The 21,160-nt window shown below is 54.0% G+C and overlaps 1 protein-coding gene across 2 annotated transcripts; it reads left to right on the top strand.

Annotated features, from left to right (window-relative positions):
- The first annotated feature begins 5,955 nt into the window (after nt 1-5,955).
- Nucleotides 5,956-20,460, top strand: AGTRAP (angiotensin II receptor associated protein). Of its 2 annotated transcripts, XM_029229876.1 has the most exons (5): nt 5,956-6,065; nt 13,657-13,691; nt 15,977-16,082; nt 16,909-17,083; nt 18,598-20,460. In XM_029229876.1, exons 1-5 carry the CDS (start codon nt 6,039-6,041, stop codon nt 18,699-18,701), a joined length of 447 nt encoding a protein of 148 aa, XP_029085709.1. In that variant the 5' UTR covers nt 5,956-6,038; the 3' UTR covers nt 18,702-20,460. The 2 variants fall into 2 exon arrangements, with proteins under 2 accessions (XP_029085709.1, XP_029085707.1); XM_029229874.1 differs by lacking the exon at nt 5,956-6,065 and having other exon boundaries at nt 9,580-13,691.
- The last annotated feature ends 700 nt before the right edge of the window (nt 20,461-21,160 follow it).

The following is a 21,160-nucleotide window of genomic DNA, read 5'->3' as shown; positions in this document are numbered from 1 at the left end:
CTCATTCTTCTCTTATCTCTCCTGCCTGCCGCAGAGACTGAGGGCCATCGGCGGTGAGCCAGCGGCGGGCAGCGGGTGAAAGCAAACACCAAGATAAACCCCACTGCAGACAGGTATCTTGGGGGCCGCAGGCCTCAGCAGCCATAACTGGCCTTGTCTGGGTTTCTGAGCGATCATTAAGGCGCGGCCGGAGCCCTGAGGTGCCTCCTTTGGAATTCCAACCTACCCATGTGGAGAGATGGGAGGCCCGACAGAGGAGAGGAGGCAGCAGCCTGAACTCCGGACAGAACCGGGACAGAGGGACAGAACCGGCACAGGCAGGGGGAGGCGAGAGGCAGTCAACACACATTTAGTGACGGCCTGGGAGCTCACTCGTGCGTGTGCGCGCACACACATGCATATACACACGGTGACATAAGAGGATTGCTGGATTGGGAGTTTGGGATTCGCAGATGCAAATCACTATATACAGGATGGATGAACAAGAAGCTCCTACTGCAGAGCACAGGGAACTATACTCAATATGCTGTGATAAACCATAATAGAAAAGAACATGAAAAAGAATGTGTATATATATATAATTGAACATATGACTGAATCACTTTGCTGTACAGCAGAAATTAACACAACATTGTAAATCAACTCTACTTCAATAAAATAAAGAGGATTGCTGGAGTATGGATGAAGAAAATGCCACAGGACAGAGAATTAGAGTGCAGTGGGGCGCTGGCTTTGTCCTCGGCAACAGCCACTTCTATCGCTTTCTTTCTGGCTGCTGTCTAACAGGACCCCTGTTTCCTGGGACACGGCAGGGCACAGGCAATTTCCTTTCTGCCTTTTCCACGCTCACCAAGGGGTCCACAGGGCATTCCGATGGGTTCTCTGATGCCTGACTTGAGCGCACCGGCCTCTGGAGGGACAGGGTAATATCACTAAGTGTTCGGTGAGGCCGTCCCAGGATGGGGCTCACCCAGCAGTGATTTTCATAGGACCCTGATGAGGCGGCAAAGCAATAGGAACATTAGGAATTACTGGCTGCGTTTTAAGGCTCAAGGAGGAGTATTTAAGGAGCCTGACTGTGGCCTATAAAAGTTAGCAGTGGACGCTGCCATAAGTTCCAATTCTGTGCCATCGGGACAAGTATTTCAGAATCAGCCCCCCCCACTTTTGGCCAGTCACACAAACAAATGCCTCTCTGGAGAGGGGGCTCTCACACCTCCCAGCAATGTCCAAGCTCCTCCAGAAAACCCAGGAAGAGGAAAGGAGCAGAATCGCCCACCCTAATGCCCCCCGGGCATGTGCTTCCCCAAGATCACATCCCTTGCCCGGCTCCGAGTGAATGATGTGTGGACACGGCCGATCTTACTGACAAGTCATAATGATCTCCGATACTTTCAGAATTTTGGCATCAACCAGAGAACGGGCCGCAGGATCTGAGAGCCTAAGAGAGATGCCCCGACTCTAACCCTACAGGGTTCCACTCGGTTCCTTCACTTCTGCTCCTCCTTTCCTGCTGTCTTTGCTCAGAAAGAGAAACGATCACATCCTCAGATACAGGGAACAACCCTGACCAACAACACCTGGGCTTTCCCCCATCCTGCCAGACCTTAGGCCAAGAAACACAGAGCCAGTGTGTCTGGGTCAAGCCAAGAAGCACTGGAGGAAAGGTCTCCAGATCGAATCCGGATCCAGCATGAATCCTGGTGGCACCCAGGGTCCACGGCTCTGCCTTCTAGGCCCCTCTCTGATGAGCTTCCTATGGAGGGCCTGCTCTCTCACAGGTGCCTGTGACTTTTAGACGGTGTTTTGGTTATTTTCTCTGCTCTGTTTCTTCCAGTTTGATGTACCCACTCAGGGAAGGAAGTGGCCGGATCACATCAGAATTGTTGGGTGTCTAGTACACTGTGGACCAAAGGACAGTTGGAAATCATTTCAAAGCCTTTTCATATTCAGTGCCTCCTTTGTGCCTCACACTGCCTGAGGACTGATTATCACTGTCCCCGTTTTCTAGATGCAGAAAAAAATTCAGAGAGGTTAAGCAACTAACCCAAGGTCACATAGATACAGAGTGGCAGTGCTGAGGGGGTCAAGGTTGGGAAGGCGGCAGCATGCTGCAACACGGAGGTCCATCTCCCAGGCTTTGCTCATAGGAAAGGGCTATGGGCGTCTTCTCCCCATCCGAGGGGCCTTTCTCTGCTGCTCCAATTCAGCAGGCGTTTATCAGGGGCCAGGAGATCCTGAGAGACGCTGGAAGATGCTGTGGTTTTCCCATAGCCGCAGCTATTTGCTTACTGAGCATTTACAAAGTGCCAGGAGCTGTGCCAGGCATGCTGTGTAAACTCTCTCACAGGATCCCCACCATCACCCTGAGCTTTAAGATCACTCTGCCAGGAGGCGGCGAGGCAGAGCAGGGATCCAAATAATATCTTTATCTGAAGGACACAAGCAACTATGGCGAAGAAACGGCAGTGGTTGCTTCATCGGCCATTTGCATAACCAACAACATTGACTGAGTGGCTTCCAGGGCAGAACCTGGACTATATTAGTGGCACCCTGAGGACGAGCGGAGAGTTGGGTGGCAGGTCTTCCCTGGTGCCCGTGATGGGAGGAAGTGGTGCACACGTACTGGTTCAGCTGGTGTATTCCCTGAGCACCTGCTATGCACCAGGCAAGTGTCAAGGTTGCAAGCCCCTCCTAGGGCTTGCAGTCTAGATGGGGGGACAGACAATAAACAAGGTGACAAGTAAATTGATAGGGCAATACCGTCACGTATTGATAAGTGCTACGAAGAAAAAATAGGACGGCACCACGACCTTGGAAAACGGTTTGACGATTTCTTAAAAATTTAAGTATACACGTGCCGTGTGGTCCAGCCATTCCATTCCTAGATATTCACCCAAGTAGGTGTTCAATAACTATTCCCTTAATGACTGAATGAATCTATTCTGCATGTCAGTTTTTTGTTTTGTTTTCAATTATGGTAAAAAAAAAAAACTACATAACATAAAATTTACCATCTCAACCATTTTAAAGTGTACAGTTCAGTAATGTCAAGTACATTCACATTGTTGTGTGATGTCATTTTCTTTGTTGAAGGTATGAAGATAAAACTTGGCTGAGACAGACAGGATTGGTGAGGGACATGAAAAATTTAAACTTGACTTCCAGAAGTGTACTCCCTAAAAATATGACCCCAAAGCCTTGTGGAATGTGCCTTGTGGGGGTCCCCTTGTCTTTCCACAGTCAGGATACATCGTGGCAGGAACTCTGGCTTTAAGAACAGTTTCACTTTCCTTTTTCCCTGTGGGCTCCCTCCCCACCTCTGCTGGGTCTGCTCGCACTCTGCCCCACCCCCATCCCAGAGTGCCTCTGGCCCCAGCTGGTCGGGGTGAATGCAGTGTCACTGCGTGAGCTGCAGGGACATTCCACAGGCCCAGCCTTGTGCTTTATCTGGCTCCAATCTGTCTTCCCCTCCTTGCCTTGCTTCATCCTTTGCATCTCAGCCTGGGCTGTATTTTCCTGTGATGTGGGCTGTGGAGCTGAGTGGCTGAATGTGACAGCCGTGGAACCAGACCTCCTTGGTCCCCAGCCCAGTTTAATACCAACTAGTGATGTGCCTTTGGGCAAGTGTCTTAACTCCTCTTAGCCTCGGTCATCTTACTGTAAATCAGGAGGAGAATGGCACCTACACCACAGCGGTTGTTGTGAACATTTATTATGAGCACTTTTCACACTGTCTGCCACAAAATAGTACTTAATAAATGTCAGCGCTAATCCCAGGAGTTGTTTTGCATTCTCTCCTTACGAGGTGATCACGGTTTTATTACACACCTGCAGGTTTGGATTAAACACCTCTAGGATCTGGGGTGGATGGGGAACATCTCTTAGAAGGAAATAATATGATAATAATGTTATAACACCCACCAGTTATTGAGGAATTCCTCTTTTCTAGGTACTATGCCGGTAGCAATAATTAATGATAATTAACTAATAATGAATAACAAAATAGAAGCAAATCCTGATTGAGTGCTTACTGTCTGCCAGGCAATGCTCTAAACATTTTTTGTGTATTAACAAATCCTAACAACCCGTTGAGGAAGATACTATTATTATCCCCATTTTACAGATCAGAAAACTGAAGCATAGAGAGGCAAAGTGACTTACTCAAGTTGAACCAGTAAGTGGACAAGGATGGGACTCAAACTCTTGCTACTCTGGTCCAGCTCGTCCCCTGGGCTCTGAATCCCGAACAATCCTACCCAGTGTCTGGTCCCTAAAGCTTACCAGCTCTCGGTTACTCTGGCAGATGTTGTGCTGTTCTGCCCCCCCGGCTGGATGACTGTGTCTCCAAAAGGGGCATTAAATTAGGCCAGCGGACCCTGCAGCCCTGCAAAAGTTCCCACACTCACCTAGAAAAGTCCTTCTTTGTATCTGGAGAGAGTATGTGTCTTGATATGATCTCAGGACCCACCCAGGCAGTTTTTCAAGTTTCCGCGTGGTCTCTCCCCTCCTGGAAATAAGAATAAACACTCAGACAGACTCAGGTGGACCCTCTAAATGAAAGCTGGAGTTACCCAAATGAAAGTGTTCTCTGGTTATGGGTGGAGGATGGGCTGGGGAGGAGGATGGTCTTTAAGAGAGATGCCAGGTGGGAGAGCCCTTTCTTTCCTCCATCCCTTCCATTCACAGCTGGGGGGCAGACAGTGTCTTGGTAGAATCTTCTCGAGTCTTCTTCCTTCTGGAGACAAGTGTGACTATAAGTTTTCTGCTGGTCTTCCAGGTGGATTTTTCTGAAGCTTTAAGTATGTTAACTCAAGAAGGCTCCAACCATAGGCCCCTTATGTATTGATAATAACAATATTTTATGTATATTGCCTATTTACTAAGTGCCAGGCATTTGTTCTGGGCATGTTATGTTCACAAAGACTCTATCTTTTTTTTTAAAATATTTATTGAGTTATTTATTATTTTGTTTGCACCGGGTCTTAGTTGTGGCACACGGGATCTTTTTTTAGTTGCGGCATGAGTACTTCTTAGTTGCGGCATGCCTGCGGGATCTAGTTCCCTGACATGGGATCAAACCCCAGCCCCCTGCACTGGGAGCACGGGGTCTTACCCACTGGACCACCAGGGAAGTCCGGACAAAGACTGTATCTTTAACCAAACTGTAGTTAGGCTCCTCTGAGCCCTCTTCTTGACTAGGCCTCAACCCAGCCTTCTGCATCCTGCACAGCCCAGTTTTAGCAAGAATCCCTCCGACCCTTGATATCTGATCACCCTCCATATCTGATCAAGTTCCCCATTCCCCACTTTTGAGGTCTGTCTTTGGCCTACCTTTAGCAAGAATCCTGTCAGGTCAGGTTAGCAAGAATCACCCTATCCTTGATGTTTCTTCGTAGTAATACTTTTGCCATCCACTGACCCTTCACTCTGCTGCTTGCCTATAAACCCCCACTTATCCTTGGGGTTCTCCGAGTTGGGCCTGATCTCTCCCTTCCCTATTGTGGAACCCCTGCCCCAGTAGTCTTGAATAAGTTTTCCTTACCATTTTAGCAAGTGTCAGAATCATTTTTTCTTCAACATGAATTAGTTCGTTTATCCTCACAAGGATCCTCTGAGGTCCGCAACTGTCTCCACTTTCACCGGAGAAGGAGGGAGGAGAGAGGGTGCCCTCTGGGATGAGACACAGCTGTTGCCGCATCTGCAGTTTGTACCTGGACGTTCTCCCAAGTTCTCCCATCAGCCCACTTGCAGGGACTTCAACTCGGCGAGATATTGTGCCCTTTGCGACGCAAATCTGGATGCTCTCCAGGGGTGCCGGGAGCTACCTGGGCAGTTGCGGGACTAAGGCGCTAGCAGCCGGACGCCGTCGCCTAGCAACCGGGCAACAGTCACGTGACCCAACCCACGTGCCCATCTACCCCGGGGGGGTTGGAGCCGGAGCCGCGAGCGGGGCGGAGCCGGGCAAGTTTGTTTCCCGAGTTCGTAGACCAGGAGCCCCCGCGGTTGTCGCGCAGGTTCCCTCCAGCTTGGTCGGGATGGAGCTGCCCGCCGTGAACCTGAAGGTGGCAATAGGCGGGGCGGGGCGGGGGTGGCCCAGCCGCTGGGGTTGGCGGGCTGGCGGGCTGGCGGGCGGGCGCGGGGCGGGTCTCCCCGAGCGTGTTGGGCGTTTGCGCTTTTAAAGTAGGAATTTAGAGGTGAGAGGACCGAGCGTTTGGGGAAAGAGGGGTGGTAGGGAGAAAGAGAACGTACAGAGTCCAGGTGAGAAGGAGGTGGGTGGATAGACCGTAGCAAGGAGAGGGATACAGAAGCCCAGCAGGAAAGACCGAGAGGAAACTGGAGGAGGGAAGGGAGGGAAGAGGCCCCCTCTTCCCGGAGTCAGACCGGCCCAGCTGGGAGCGCCGGGCCCCTGAGGCTCGCTTTGGCCTGCGCGCCCAGAATTCCCCTGGGGAAAGAGGAAGGCGCGGGGGGGAGGGGCCCACCGAGAGCCCGAGGGGGACTTAGAGACGGCCCACCTCCCCTCCGCCGAGAGAGGGGCTAAACCTTTCACCTGCACCCCCGACGCCAACCTGGTAGCCTCCTTTGTTGGCAGACGAAGCTGTGATCCCAGACGAGTGGTTTTTCAAAGTTTATAAATTCAACGTCTTTATTTCGTAAGCAGCACAGACACCAACAGAAGTTACTTAAAAGCAGAGAACGCCAACTTTGCGCGTTTAGGGAAACACTGGAGCTTCCTGGGGTGTCTTCATTTCCTGAGCCGTGTCCTCAGCTGTCAGGATGCCAGCGGCTGTTCTTTTTTTTCCTCCCCGCCCCACCAGCCCAGTGCTTCTTGGCTCTGTTTGCCACTGAGAGGCTGAAGCCTTTAACTTTGGTCAGGAACGTATGAACCTTGGACCAAACCTGCCATTTTGGGTCTCAGTGCAGTTTCCTTCGAGACTGTAGTTACCAGGAATGCCCTTTTACTCACGCATGACAAAGAATTTAGCACCCGTGGTGTCTGGTACTGAAGGAATCTAAGAGATAGATGACTACAGAACAATACATTATCCATATTTGGATTATTAGACACCGTCTGTGCTGTGACTTCATATGGGAAGACGTCCCTTGATACTTTGCTTAATACTTGCTTCAGTAAACCTCCCCGAAGCTTTCAGTCAATGGCTAGGGGGAGAGATGGCTGGAACAAGGGAATGGACTTGGATTGAAGGTTTAGCTGGGAAGAAATTTACATGAGGGCAACTAAGGTTTGTTGGTGTCGATACTCTGTTCCAGCCTGTGTGGGGTTAATGTTGACCGCCTTTTCTTTAATTAGAGATTTGCCTAAAATAATTGCTAAGAGGGAATGAAATGAGGGACAGAGCCACAGGAATTGAGAGGGGAGAGAGCCCGCATTTGGGGGGCATCTGTGGTGTGCCAGGTTATTTATTTAATCACATCAACCTTCTGAGATTTTGACAGATGAGCAAACTTCAGCTCAGACCAGGTAAGTAACTTGCCAAGGTCCCACAGAGATTTAGTGGCAGAGTCAGGGTTCGAATCCATCAGGGTCAGACTTCAAAGCTGTGTCCTTTCCTGGCCACCAATTAGTTAGGACTGACTTCTGCCTTGACATTTTCTGTCCACGGGGAGGGCTTAGTCTGTTTGGGGCTTTTTTTGGAGCAACTTCATGGGTGGGACAGGCCACACAGGACCCCAGGTGTGAGCTGTGCTGGCTTTGGGTGCCCGGAATGAAATGTCTGGTCCTTCCCTTGACTTGGGAAATAAAACATGATATCTCAGAGGGTCTTAACTGATACCAATCAGAGACAACTAAGTGCTGGGAGGGCCTGAGCAGCTAGGGTTGCTAGGTAACATACAGGACATCCAGTTGAGTTTGAATTTCATATCAACAATAAATAATTTTTTAGTATAAGTATATCCCAGGCAATGTTTGGGACATTCTAGCAAATTATTCATTATCTGAAATTGAAAACTAACTGGGTGCTCTGTGTTTTTGCTGTTAAACCTGGCCACCCTGTGGAGAGAGCCGTTGATGCTTGTTCACCGCCGTCTGAGTGGGGTGTTCTGAGACCAGAGCCCCTTGGGAGCTGGGGCAATGCACCCCTGTGGCCCTGCGCGACCCCCTCCCTTATTTCACACATTCCTTGGGCATTGGCTCAATGCCTGCTTGTGCCCAGCCCAGCTGGAGTGGGCAGTGGTGCCAGGTGAGCAGAAGCAAGTGCCCCAGGCCCTCTGGGCAGTCGCTAACCCAGCCCCACCCGTGAGGCAAGTCCTGAGCTGGAGGAATGTCACTGTGACAAGTCTCGAAGGCACTAGGCTTGGGTTCGTGAGGTCTTGGGAGAAAGGCCCTTTGGAGGAGGGTGCAGGGGGTAGTGTAGCATGAGGGTTAAGAACTCTGGAAGCTGACTGTATAGTAGTAATGAGGATGGCCACGTCTGGGGGGCTGACTACCTGGCAGGCATTGCATTGAATGTTTCGCACATCCCTCCACCTCTCTGTAGCCACACAACACCCCTGTGAAACATTATAGTCCCAGTTTATAGGAGAGCACGCAGCAGTTCTGAGAGCTCAGGTGACCGGCCCAAGGTCACACAGCTCTAAGTCACAGAGCTGGGGTCCAATCCACATACTTGGCTGCAATGCCCACACCATTAACCACTGCCCACCTCTGCCTCTGCTCTCCAGCAGCCCTGAGTGCTGTCCCCTAGCCTCAGCCCTCGGGGGTCCTCGGGGATCTTGCTGCCTCATGCAACAGGCCACCGAGTGTTTGCACAGGACCAGGAAAATATATTCTGGGTGTTTTTGTTTTTGTTTGTTTATGGTTTTTTTTGGTCGTGCCGTGCGGTTTGTGGGATCTTAGTTCCCTGACCAGGGATTGAACCCGCGCCCTCGGCAGTGAAAGTGCAGAGTCCTAACCGCTGGACCGCCAGGGAATTCCCTCCATACAGATTAATATAGAGAATATATTTTTCCTGGGAATTCCCTGGCGGTCCAGTGGTTAGGACCCAGTGCTTTCACTGCCGAGGGCACAGGTTGAATCCTGCAAGCTGAAAAAATACAAAACTGTATGGTGACCTCAAGTCTGTCTACCACCCGTCTAGGAAGTCCCACCCCCACTCCCGTGGGCCCTCTAGTGGCAAACGAAGGGTCTAAGTCCTGGTCCGCAGGACCCTGAGGTTTCCCCCTTAGCCTTCTCTTCTCAAGGTCAAACCTCCTCATTTCCATCCACCCTTCCCTTGCTCTTCCAGCACAGTGGATAGAGCACAGGCTTTGGGGCCAGAGAGATTTCTGTCCAAAGCCAGACTCTGTTGCTTACTAGCTGTGTGACCTGGAGCAGATTTCTAAACCTCTCTGAGTATCAGTTTCCTCACCATAAAAAGAGCATAAAATTAGACCCTACCTTCTAGGGTGATAAGGGGAGGATCTAGTGGTCCAGGAGGTGGTGTAGCATCACTTTTTTTTTTTTTTTTTTTTTGCGGTACGCGGGCCTCTCACTGTCGTGGCCTCTCCCGTTGCGGAGCACAGGCTCCAGACGCGCAGGCTCAGCGGCCATGGCTCACGGGCCCAGTCGCTCCACGGCATGTGGGATCTTCCCGGACTGGGGCACGAACCCGTGTCCCCTGCATCGGCAGGCGGACTCTCAACCACTGTGCCACCAGGGAAGCCCCTTCATCACATTTTTATTAGCAGGAAAACTCAGACCAGATAGACCTGAGATTTGCATCTGGGCTCTCTTGTTTATAAGCATTACCGTTTGGGCCAATTTACTTAATCTCTCACAGCTTCAGTTTCTTCATAAATAAAACAGGATTAAAACTCTACGCCAGACGGTTGTAAAGATGACATGGGCCGAGTGTTCAGGGTAGTGTAGACACGTGACAGGCAGATCTTCCTCAGTAGCAGGGGTTGATGTGGTTGACGCTGTTTCTGGATGCCTGTTCCATACAGTACTTACGGTTAGTAAGTAGGTACATCCAGTGACCGTCAGATGCCTGTCTCTGCGGGGGGGAAAGGGCGGGGCAGCCCCCCTGGGCCGAGTCTATAGGAAGAGTCCAGGAGCTCAAGTCTGTTTCCTCTTGCCCAGTCAGAACGGTCAGGCTGCCCAGGCACATTCTCAGGCCCCTCCCTCCCTCATTCACTATGGCAGTACCTGGGAATCCCCAGTATCCCCTTGGTTACCAGAAACCTCCCCCAGCGCCAGCAGACAGTTCTTCTGTGCTGAAATGAGGGCTGTCAGGAAGGGCAGAGCCAGTTTGGCTGGGTTTCTTTTTCTTTTCTTTATTTTTATTGGCATATAGTTGATTTACAGTGTTGTGTTAGTTTCAGGTGTACAGCAAAGTGAATCAGTTATACGTGTACATATAGCCACTATGTTTTAGAATCTTGGCTGGGTTTCTTGTTGGAGTTTTCCTGCACGTTAGACCCCTCTGGGCCTGGGTGGGTGCGCCCTCCCGTTACAAAGGTGGGGAAACTGAGGCAGGGGAGGCTTAGTCTTTGTAGGTTTCTTTTCCCAGGGCTGAAGAGAAGTGATCCACTAATGCTATGTTTCCTAAATATTTAGAAAACAAAAGTGATGTCACACCGAGGGGATGTGTGTCTGCTAAAGGTCTGCAGGATTTCCAGATTATACTCTGTTCTGCCCAAAAGAGAGGGCCTAGTTTTGGACCTTAGCAGGTGCTCACTCCACATTACAAGCTTTTCTGGCTCCAGGAAAAACTTTACCCCGCAGGTTAAACAGAATGGTTTCCCCACAGGCTTCCCTGGGTCTCAGCCTTTCCTCTTACCACGATAAAGCTGGGCTCTGCAGGCCAAGAGCACCCCTTTATTAAAGACCTGCAGTGTGCACAGTCTAGAGGTGGGAACCAGAGCACTTGGAAATGAAGACCATTTCTGAAATAGAAGTCAAGGGAGGGATGGATTTGGTGTTGATTTTCCGGAGTGGCGACGTGAGCTGCCTCCCCTGTGGCTCCTTCCTTGGTGTCTTGTCTTAGTTAAAAACCCGACACCAGGACCACCGTGGCTGGCCACGTGTCATGGCCTCTGACAGGTCCCTTCCCCTTTGTGGGCAGGGTTTCCTGTTAGACAGAGGGGGACAGTGTTTTGCTCTTAAGATAAAGATCAGAATTTCGCCCCACACCCTCCAGGCCCAGCCCTGCCCCACCCCCAGCTTCCTGTCCCTCCTCTCCACTCTTCCTCTTCCACTCCAGCCACACTGGCTTCTTTTCCGTTTCCAGAATGTTCCATGCTCCCTTCTGCCACAGAGCCTTTGCAGGTGCTGTCCCTTCTGCTTGAAATGCTCTTCTTTCCCCTCTGCCCCTGGTTAACCCCTGCTCACCCCCTTCGTCCCTCAGAGAAGCCTCCTAAGCACCTCTCCCTTGATGCAGAATGAGGTTCCTTTTCCTTTGCTGTAACTTCCTTCACAGCAGGCTGTCTCATTGGAAATCCACACTCCTCAGGTGATGGCCTGCTTCACAGTTTACCGCCCACCCTAGGTGTCAGGTCTGGGAGGGCAGCGCAGTGTCGCATCTGCCCAGCTCGCCTTTGAATCCCCAGGGTGGAGGCCAAGCAGGTGCCAGCGATGCCGGCTTAAACTGTACATGTTTCAGAAACTTAGCGCTGTGTGATCCCTCCTCTTCAGCCCCTGGGAAAAGAAACCCTCAGAAGATTAGGCCTCCTCTGCCTCAGTTTCCCCATCTTTGTAACGGGAGGGCACATCTGCCCAGGCCCCGGGTCGGACAACACCTGGCTAAGTCAGGTTTGAAACGTGGCTCTGCTGTGCGACCTGGGGCAAGTTACTTACCTCTGAGCCTCAGTTTTCTCAACTGTAAAATGGGGAAAATTGTACCTCAGAGGATTGTAAGGATGAAATGCGTTCCTATGCACAAAAATCTCAGAATGCTGCCTGACGCGTGGGAGGCACTCGGTAATAAACGAGGGAAGGTGATGGCAAAGATTCCTTCCAGAGCTAGCCTTCTGTCATGTAGACTCAACTTCTTCGGAGTCTCAAGACCTGTGTAAGGTCAGGTGCATTGGTCCTTACAGAATCGATCTAGTCCTCTGTAGCCGGAAGAGGGATTCTTTGGGCGCTGTGGACCATACTCTGGGCTTTGTTCACTTCACTGAGCACTGGGGGTGAAGGTGGTGTATCCCGGGTGTCTGCCCCGGATGTCACCTGCCCCCCATGTGGAAAACGTCTGCGTCTGTCTCAAGCCCAAATTGCTCCTCTCCGCTGAAGGCCGTGCATCCGGCGTGAAGGCGAGGAGCCCTGGTTCTGGAGTCATACTTACAGTTTCATTTGAGTTTTGCCATCAGTGGAATCACGATCAACTTAATTTACCTCTGAGCCTAGTTTTCTTGACTGTAAAATGGGAATGATTCTAGTATCTGCTCCAGAGGCTGTTGTGAGGCCCAGAGAAGGTCACGTGGGGCGCTGGGCCCAGGGCCTGGCACATCGCAGGTGTGCCATAAATAGTAACCCTTCTAGAAACGCAGCCAGAGCTCCTTGTTGCAGGTGGCTCCCTCTCCTTAGCCCCTTGCACCAGACCAGAAACCACTGCAATCCTGGCCGTGCGCCCTTGCTCTCTGGGCCCAGCATGCCATCCCTGCCCCAGGCTCTTGGCTTCCCCTTCCCAACTTGACTGCTCAGTGCCGGGAGCAAACCCCCTCAAGGGCCCCCACCGACCACCAGGCCCCACTGAAGCTCCCGACTTGGGGCTCTTGGCCTCCCGCAGCCTCGGCGCCCCCCCCTCCTCGGGGCTCTGGGTCCTGCGTCCCTGCCTGTGCTTCCGGGTGTCCACTTTGGGACTCCCCGCTCTCCCTCTCCTTTGCCTGGCTGGTCCCTGCGTCCCCTTTAGCACCAGCTCCGAGTTTCCTGCTTCTTTGGAAGCTCTAGCTGGCAGCTGCCCTGTCCTCCCTGTAGCATCTGTTCCTTCCTTCTTTACTTGCTTTGCAATCAGGGGCCTTTGGATTACCAGGAATAGAGACCAGCTCCGGTAAAGAGGGCTGTCTTTGAAGGACATATGGGGCAACAAAAAGGGTGGGATAGCGCAGAACTCTAGAAAAAAGCCAGGGGGATTTCTTTTCTTAACAAATCATAGCGTGTTACCTTCCTGCAGAAAAGCCCGCAGTGCACTTTGGCTGAAATCCATGCTCCTTGCCGAGGCCCTCAAGGCCCACCTCTCTCCTCTGGTCTTCTGCCACCGGGCTGCTCTCCCATTCCCTGGACGCACCCGGCATCCCCCCGTCCCCACACGGCACCCCAGCTCCAGTGTCCTAAGAAATCAGCCTCATTTGAACTCCCCCCCCACCCCAGTTTCCCACTGAGGCTTCTCTGATTCCAGAGCAGATTCCCAGGTTCCCCAAAGGAGCCTCCCGCCTTTGGAAGCAGGAAGGGCTGTAGGTGTCAGCTGCCCCGAGGGAGTGGGGAGGGCGACGTGGCAGCGTCGCCTGGCCTGTGCTCTTCCTCCTCTACCTTCTCTTCTGTCACTGTTGGTGGTGTTTCATTTCAACAGACATTGCTGAAGCCCTCTTAGGTGCTAGGCGGGGGCTTCCGGTGTTTTCTGGCTCCATAAGCTTTCTTGCCCACCCCCCTGCCACCATGGTGGTCACATGCACAGATCTCCTCCCCACCCACTCCCTCTTTTTTGTGTGTCACAGGCGATCCTTCTGGTTCACTGGCTGCTGGCGATCTGGTGAGTGACTCTCTGAGTGTCCTGTTCTATGTCCACCTGTCTCCCAGGATCTGGGTCCACGTGTCTCCTTGGGGTCTTGTCCATGTGTGTCCTGGGTCTGCATCCATGTGTCTCACGGGCCTTGTCCACGTCTCCCAGCCCGTTCCAAGACTAAATAGCACCTTTGTCAAGAACATCACCAGCAAGCTCCCCATGTGCCAAGGATGTCAGAGGGGCAGGCAGTACCCAGAGGCCTTTGCCATCACTGCCCTAGGAGCTTCGAGCCCTCATCCTCAGGGAGGCAACAGCCCAGGGCAGTACCAACCGCTCAACCTTCCTCCAGACACTGCCCGAGCCCTTTGGGCTTGTCACCCCTCTAGTTCTTCCCCGAGGCCTTCACATCTGGGCGGTCCGAGGTGCTGAAGCCTGGGGGCCGGTCTCTTATACAGTGCTGGGGTGGATGTCAGGTAGAGCTCTGTGTGTCTGTGGCCTTGGGTGAGTCACTTAAACCCCCTAAGTCATTTTCTCACCTATAAAGTGAGAGCATTACTGACCCTCCCACTTGTCCTATAAGGTCATCGGAAGGTGAAAGTGTAACTTCTGAAACTGTAAAACTGCTAACCTTCATTGAGGGTGTCCAGAGGCCAGCTGCCAGGCTGGGCGCCTTCTGGGGGTTAGCTCAGCGGCTCAGCAAGTAGACGCCTGACACAGGGGTGAGGTCACTTGCTTAGAGGTGGACCCTCACTCTCACTTCACACCCCCTGCCCAGAGACGGCAGACTCAAGATTCAGACTGACCCTGTTCAGGTCCTGGCTCTGCTATATTCCAGCCAGGTCACCTTGACCAAGTGACTCCACTTCTTGGGACCTTGGTTTCCATCTGTAAAATGGGTACAAGGAAGCACGCCACTCAGGAGCTGTGAGAGAGAAGCATGGCAATGCTCTGCTCACCGGACACTGCCCAGGCCTGCCCAAGGGAGGCCTGAGGACCTCAGGATTGATTTTCATCATTACCGTCTGCTTTAGCTGTTGAGTTTCTGGGGAGATTTCTCTGCCATACCAAGACTGGAGACCATTGAGCTCACGTGTGCGTTTTGCAGTTGTGGAAGTGCAGTGCACACGTTAACGGGTGTGAATAATGGGAACAGTGATAATCATGGTTAATGACCTCGAGGAGCAGAGTCAAAATCCAGATTTCTCAGTCACGCTCCCCAAGATTTTGAGCTGGTGAGGCCTGCTTTCTCAGAACCAAAACATGAGATTACTTATTCTGAGTAAGCCTCGTTGTGCCCTACATTTAAGTGCTTTGCACATGTTTTCTGTATGGTACACTTCAGGGAATGCCATTTAAATTTGTGAGGCACCCCACTGCGTGCTGGGGCCATCCAAGCTGAGCGAATACGGTGGATAAGAGCGCAGCCTCTTGAGCCAGACTGCCTGGGTTTAAATCCCAGCTCTGCCACTTAGCAGCTGTGTGACCTTCAGCAAGTTACTTGACCTCTCTGTGCCTCTGTCTCCTCATCTGTAAAATGAGGATAGCAATAGTGCCTCCTTACTGGGGTTGTTAAGACAAATGCACATAAATGAGCGAATTCAAAGCACTTATAACTGAGCCAGGTACTAGTAAGGGCTCTGGGTTAACTGTTATTTTCTTTGAGTTGACAAACAAGTAAACAGTTCAGTTAGTAGCAATACCCTACAAAATAAAAGAGGGTGGGCATTGTGTTAGAAAGCGGTGAGGTGGTACTTGAAATGGGGCAGTCAGAGAAGGAGTCTTGGAGTTAACAGTTGAGGTGAGGCTAAAATGACAAAAAGGGACCAAGTGTTCAGGGTAGAGGGGACAGCAAGGCAATGAATGGGAGGTATAGGCTGGGCTGTGTCACCAGATCCCACAGGGCCCCATAGGCCATGGTCAAGAATCTGAATTTTATTCCAAGAGAACTGTTGGAGAACTTTTAGCGGAGTGACGTCCCCTGATTTACCTAACTGGTTGCTGTTTATGAATGGCCAGGAGGGGGCAGGAGTGGAAGTACGGAGACCAGTGTGGAGAGGCTAGTAGGAGAGGATGGTGGTTTGGACCTGGAGGGACGTGGCCAGATTCCGGATCCGTTTGGGAGGCAGAGCGGTGGGATGTGCTGACATTTCTGGAGCACGGGGGCGTGGGGGGAAGGAACAAGGCCATGGACTGTGGCCTCTGCTCGTAGGGGCCCTGAGACCTGAGAGCCTTAGGAGGTGACCTGTGGGAGGGGTGGGCACCTGTGCGGCGGCCACCTCCTGACTTGACTCAGATGCCGCCTCCTCCCGCAGGGGCTGCATCGTGTTCCCGGGCGCCTACGCGTGGTCCAACTTCACCATCCTGGCTTTGGGCGTGTGGGCCGTCGCGCAGCGGGACTCCATCGACGCCATAAGTATGGTGAGCGGGGGGAGAACTGGCTTGAGGGTGATCGTGGGCCCGGCTCCGTCTTCCCCTTCCCTCGTCCAATCTCCTCTCCCTTCTTTTTTCCCCATTTCCACTTTCTGCTAAGTAAGCCCACCCAGGCTACCAGCCCATGTGCACCTTCACTAGTCTGGCCTGCTTCCCCGCCTGCCTGGCTCAGAGAGCCCGGAGTCTGCTCATTTTTTCCCCAAGAGGGGCATGGCGTGGGCTCCCACCGGTGTCCCAGACTGGCCCTTCCCCGAGGGCAGTGGAGCACACGCCAGTAACCCACCTCTAGGGCCCTCCTAATAGGGAGGGATGTGGCCGGGAGGCCTGTGAAGAGGGAACTCCACCACCTTGTGAGGTCAGAGTGGACACCGTCTGGCTGAACTGTCCCACGGGGGAGCTTCCCGACACCCGCTCAGACCCAGATGGCTGTGAGCACCCGCACCGGCCTCTCGGGCTGACTGAGAAGGGATTTCTCTGGTGGTGAAGATGGAGCAAGTGAATTCTGAGGGACCTTCCATCTCAGAGGCTCTGGACCCAAGTCTTGTACCTCGTCGTGGAGGTGGGGGAAGGTGCTCTGGCCCCACACCACTGCTCGCGGCCTCACAGCCCCCAGTCGGGCATCTCATCCACAGAGTCCTGCCTGCTGGCTTGAACTGTTGTCCAGCAAACCCCAAGGACACAGCAGGGCACAAGTGGAGCTTCCGGCCTGGTGTATATGGTGGGAGAGTGAGGGGGTGGGACAGGGGGGCAGCGGGCTCGTAGACCCGGATGACACGTGGTCGCCCCTGGGCCCTGCGCCCGGCCTGTCTTGCAGTTTCTGGGTGGCTTGGTGGTCACCATCTTCCTGGACATCGTCCACATCAGCATCTTCTACCCAAGGGCCAGCCTCTCGGACACAGAGCGCTTCAGCGCCGGCATGGCCATCGTCAGCGCGCTCCTCAAGCCGGTCTCCTGCTGCTTCATCTACCAAATGCACCGGGAGCGCGGGGGTGAGCACCTCCTCCACGCTGGTGAGGCCAGCGCCTCCCGCCAGCTCCCTGACTCCCCTCTCGCTGGCCCAGGTGCTGGCACGCTGCCATCTCCCCACCTCTCCCTGGTCTCCACCTTGCCCGCCCCCCAGCCCCGGCCCCAGGGAGCCAAGCTTGCCCCCTGAGAGAAGGGCTCGAGGTGCAGGGCGGGGCTTGGCGTGGGCTCTGGGAGCCAGGCTGGACCGTGTGCAAGTTTCTGATCTCTGCTGCAGGAGCCCAGGGGTCCCCCTGGCCGCCCCCACCTGTTATGACCTTCCCCTGGCACCAGGCTATGGTGCCAGGTTCCCCTGTCAGCTCAGACATGGGTGCAGCTTTGGGTGTGATCCAGTGCCCCAGGCAGTTCTGGGCAGTCTGTGGCCCGAGGCTTGTAGGCACCTGCAGGGCCAGCTTCCCCTCTCAGCTCCCTCCAGCCCCATTGCTGGAACCCCCGTCTCCTGCCACATACGGGGTCTGGGTGGCCAAGGGAGGGGTGGTGCTGAGGCCTAGGCCGTGGGGGCCCCGGCCAAAGCCAGCCCTGAACTGCAGGCGCTTTCCCTTAGCCCAGACCCGCTGCCCGCTCCCACGGCCTCTCTGAGCTGTACCCCTTCTCGTGGTGGCCCTTCCCCTGCCCTCTCTGATGCACATTCTCACCTCCTTTCTCTCTCTCTCAGAGAGGTGGAGAGAGGTGTGGTCTTCCACCTTTCACTTCTGAGAAGAGAGGCCCAGAGTGGCCCGTGACCTGCTGGGAGAGCTGCAGGGCTAAGGGCAGGAATGGCCCGGGGCCGCCCACCCTGGGCAACCTCAGCACTGCCCAGGCCTGCCCGGGGGCGGGGAGGAGCCAGTGACGTTCCTCCATTAGACAGATGAAGAAACTGAGGCCCAGGGCCCTTGGGGCCCGTTCAGGAGCACAGGACAGATGTGCAGAGTGCAGATGGGAGTGAGGGGTGTGGCACTGAGATCCCTACCGCCTGCCTTGCACCCTCTGGGCTCTGCAACTGTGCCAGCTCTGGGGCCTTCTGGAAACAGTCACGCTGTATCCGCTCTGTCCGGGAGAGGAGCCGGAAAGGAGCCCGTGGGCCCAGGGCTGGGCGTCCTTTGGCCAGATTCCTGAGCATGTGCTGCTCAGAGAACCACTGAGGCATAATGGCTACGAGCCCTGTCTTTGGGGTCGTGCTGCTTAGGTCTTAATCCTGGTGTCCTCTGCTCCAAGCTTTATAATCTCAGGCGGGTCAGTTTATCTCTGTGACCCTCAGTTTCCTCATCTGTAAAGTGGGGACAATAAAAAACCTGCTCTGTAGGGTTACAGGAGGATTGAATAAATAATATATGCTAAAGGCTTGATGCCTGGGGCTGCTGCCACTGTCACTCCTGGGTGCTGGGATGCCCAGCTCTGGCCTTTCTGGTCGAGGGGTAGGGGGATGTTGGTTTGGCCTTGTGGAATGTCCTAAGTCCTCACCCTTCATTTTTTCTTTCCCCCCATCTCCCCCGCCCCCTAGCTTTCCTTGGACTTTCACAGGATCACAGTGCCTACCAGACGATTGACTCTCCGGAAGTCCCTGCCGACCTGGAGAGCAGGGCTCACGTCCCTCAAGGATACTGAAGCCAGCCCTGCTGCACCTGGCCCCAGCCTAGGGGCCAGTTTGACAAACTGTGGGGAGGGGTGGGAGGAGGCTGCATCACCTTCTTGGTGCCTTGGATGTCATCCTCGGGGCGCTCCCGTCCCCCCACCTTTCTCAGAACTAATGTGGGATGTGCCTTCCTGTTCCCCATCTCAGGGGTTGCCTGAATCAAGTGCCCTGAGAGGCCAGGAGCCCCTGGGCACACCTGTCCCAAACTCCTCGAGGCCTCTCCTCCCTCCCAGGCATCCCACTGGTGCCAGGCTGGGAACTGTGGTCGCTTTTGTCACCTCCACCCTTAGCTGCTCCGTGCAGGCCCTGGGTCGAGCCGTGCCTGAGCCTGGTGGGGTCAGGCCTCTAAGAGCCAGTGAGGCCCCTACCCGGCGCCTCTCCCGAAGTTGGCCAAGCCCTCCCGCAGGAGCTCTGAGAGCTTCTGGTCACACTAAGCCCCAGGAGTGCAGGGGTGAGGACCCACGGCTTCTCACTGCCTAGTCACTTGGGGCCCAGGACCCCATCACTGGAGGCTGGTGGTGCCTGTAGCCGCAGGGGTCCGCCGCAGCCTCCAGCTGCCCTTCTCAGAGCCATGGCATCAAAGTTCAGGGAATCCTCTAGCTGAGTGTGTTTTGAGCCACGTTTAATCTCCCGTCAGGGCTGGAGCCTGGACTTGCCATTCCTGGGAAGATTCCGGCAAATCCCCAGGGCACCAGGCCTTAGGTGCCCATTCTCTTGTGGCAGGAGGAAGCAGGGGCTCACGACCAGCTGGGCCTGCTCTGTGCTCAGCTCCGGCCCAGCCGAGGCCCCAGCAGAGGAGGGCACTGTTCATTGCGGCAAATCGGTGTCCATTTCTCCGAACTCAGATGGCTCAGGTATTGGTTTGAATCCTGCCCTGCCCCTGACTGTGTGCCCCTCAGACCCCCGTGTCTGCTGGAGGAGGGCTAATGCCTGCCCAGACAGTGATGATGCAGCTGAGATGTACGGTGCCTGGCGCTCGGGAGGGCTCCCTGCGTGACAGCAAGGTTGTCGGCGGGGCTGTTCCTTGAGCCCATGATGATGTTGGGTCAGTGGGCCAGGGACGGTCTGCTCCTGGCAGACCCTGTGTCTTGGCCTCAGAGCAGACGGGGACACCTGTCCAGAAGCTCCAAGGATCCCATGGCCAGGACCCTACCCCACTCCCACTGGGATGGCACTGACCACTGGACCCCAGGTACCTGGGCTCTTTCAGGCCATCCTGGCTCGTCCCCGGCACAAAGAGGTCAAGGCCTGGTGCACAGTCCGCTCCCCCCATTCTTCTGTATCCGTCCATCCAAAGAAGCTGAGTGCCTGCCACATGCTGGAGCTACAGGGGTGAACTCAGGTCCTGCTCTTGGGGGGGAACAGGCATTAGGAGTCCTCTGTCAGGTGGTGAGACCCCTGGAAGGAGGAACATGGGCCTCCGGGGAAGGGGCTTGTGCTCTGGGGCCAAGGGATGCTGGGTGGCTGAAGCTGTGGAAAACCGGGAACAGCCTCATAGTCAGACGGGGGCGGACAGATAAGCCGTGGTCCGTTCATTCTAAGGAATGCTGTTCAGCAGTTCAAATGAATAAACCAGGCCTATTTCTATCAATGTTGGTTCCCCCCGAACGTTGGTTGCAGAATGGCACACGTGATATGAGAGCGTTAGTGTGAATTTTAAAACCTCTCAGCAATACCCTGTATTGTTTGTGGCGTACATGTGGTAAGATATAAAAGCATCAGGTAGAAGAACCCGTGTCAAGTGCATGGTTGTGGCCTTGGGTGGGGGAGAGGAGGCTAATACTCAAGTTCCAGTTCTCTTGCTTGTACCAGTTCCTGGCATGTGGGAGGCTTGCAGCGCATATACTCCTGCATCTGGATCCTGAGTGTGTCAGATTTCTCAAGGAAGGAAGAGGTGGGGTGGGGGGGTACAGATAGGAGAGGCTGTGTCAAACAGAGGGGGAGTATATTCAGAGACCCCAGTTCCTTATAGCCCCAGACCCCCAAGTTGAGCGGATCTTTGGGGAGAGGGCAGAGGAAGGCCCCTGTCTGAGGTGGAGCTCCCCAGGAGCAGACCCTGAAAGGAAGCGTGTGATGTGTTGCAAAACAGGGGAGCTGGGCTTTCTTGGTCGTCTGCCAAAGCTACTCCAGGGTTGGGGGACAGTGACTTAAACTTTCAGGCTGCTCTGGCTCCCTGCCCATGCGGGCAAGGTGGCCCCAGGAAGCCAAGGGCCATCCTGCAAGGAGAGGCCATCAGAGGCACATGGGAACAGTGAGGGCCACTAGGGTGGCTGCCCCTTTCCACACAGCAGGTCTCATAAGGGAGAGTGTCTAACATTCATTCAACAAGCAGTCAAGAGCTGATGGGAGCTGGGCCGTGTTCTAGATGCTGGGGATACCCCAGTGAGGGGAAAAAGCCCCTAGTACCTGGGAGATTCCATTTTGCTTGGGA

The sequence above is a fragment of the Monodon monoceros genome, unplaced genomic scaffold (genome assembly GCF_005190385.1).
Source record: "Monodon monoceros isolate NGI ecotype Baffin Bay Population unplaced genomic scaffold, NGI_Narwhal_1 Super_Scaffold_18, whole genome shotgun sequence".
NCBI lineage: Eukaryota > Metazoa > Chordata > Mammalia > Artiodactyla > Monodontidae > Monodon > Monodon monoceros.
This window is presented reverse-complemented; position numbering and strand designations above follow the sequence as displayed.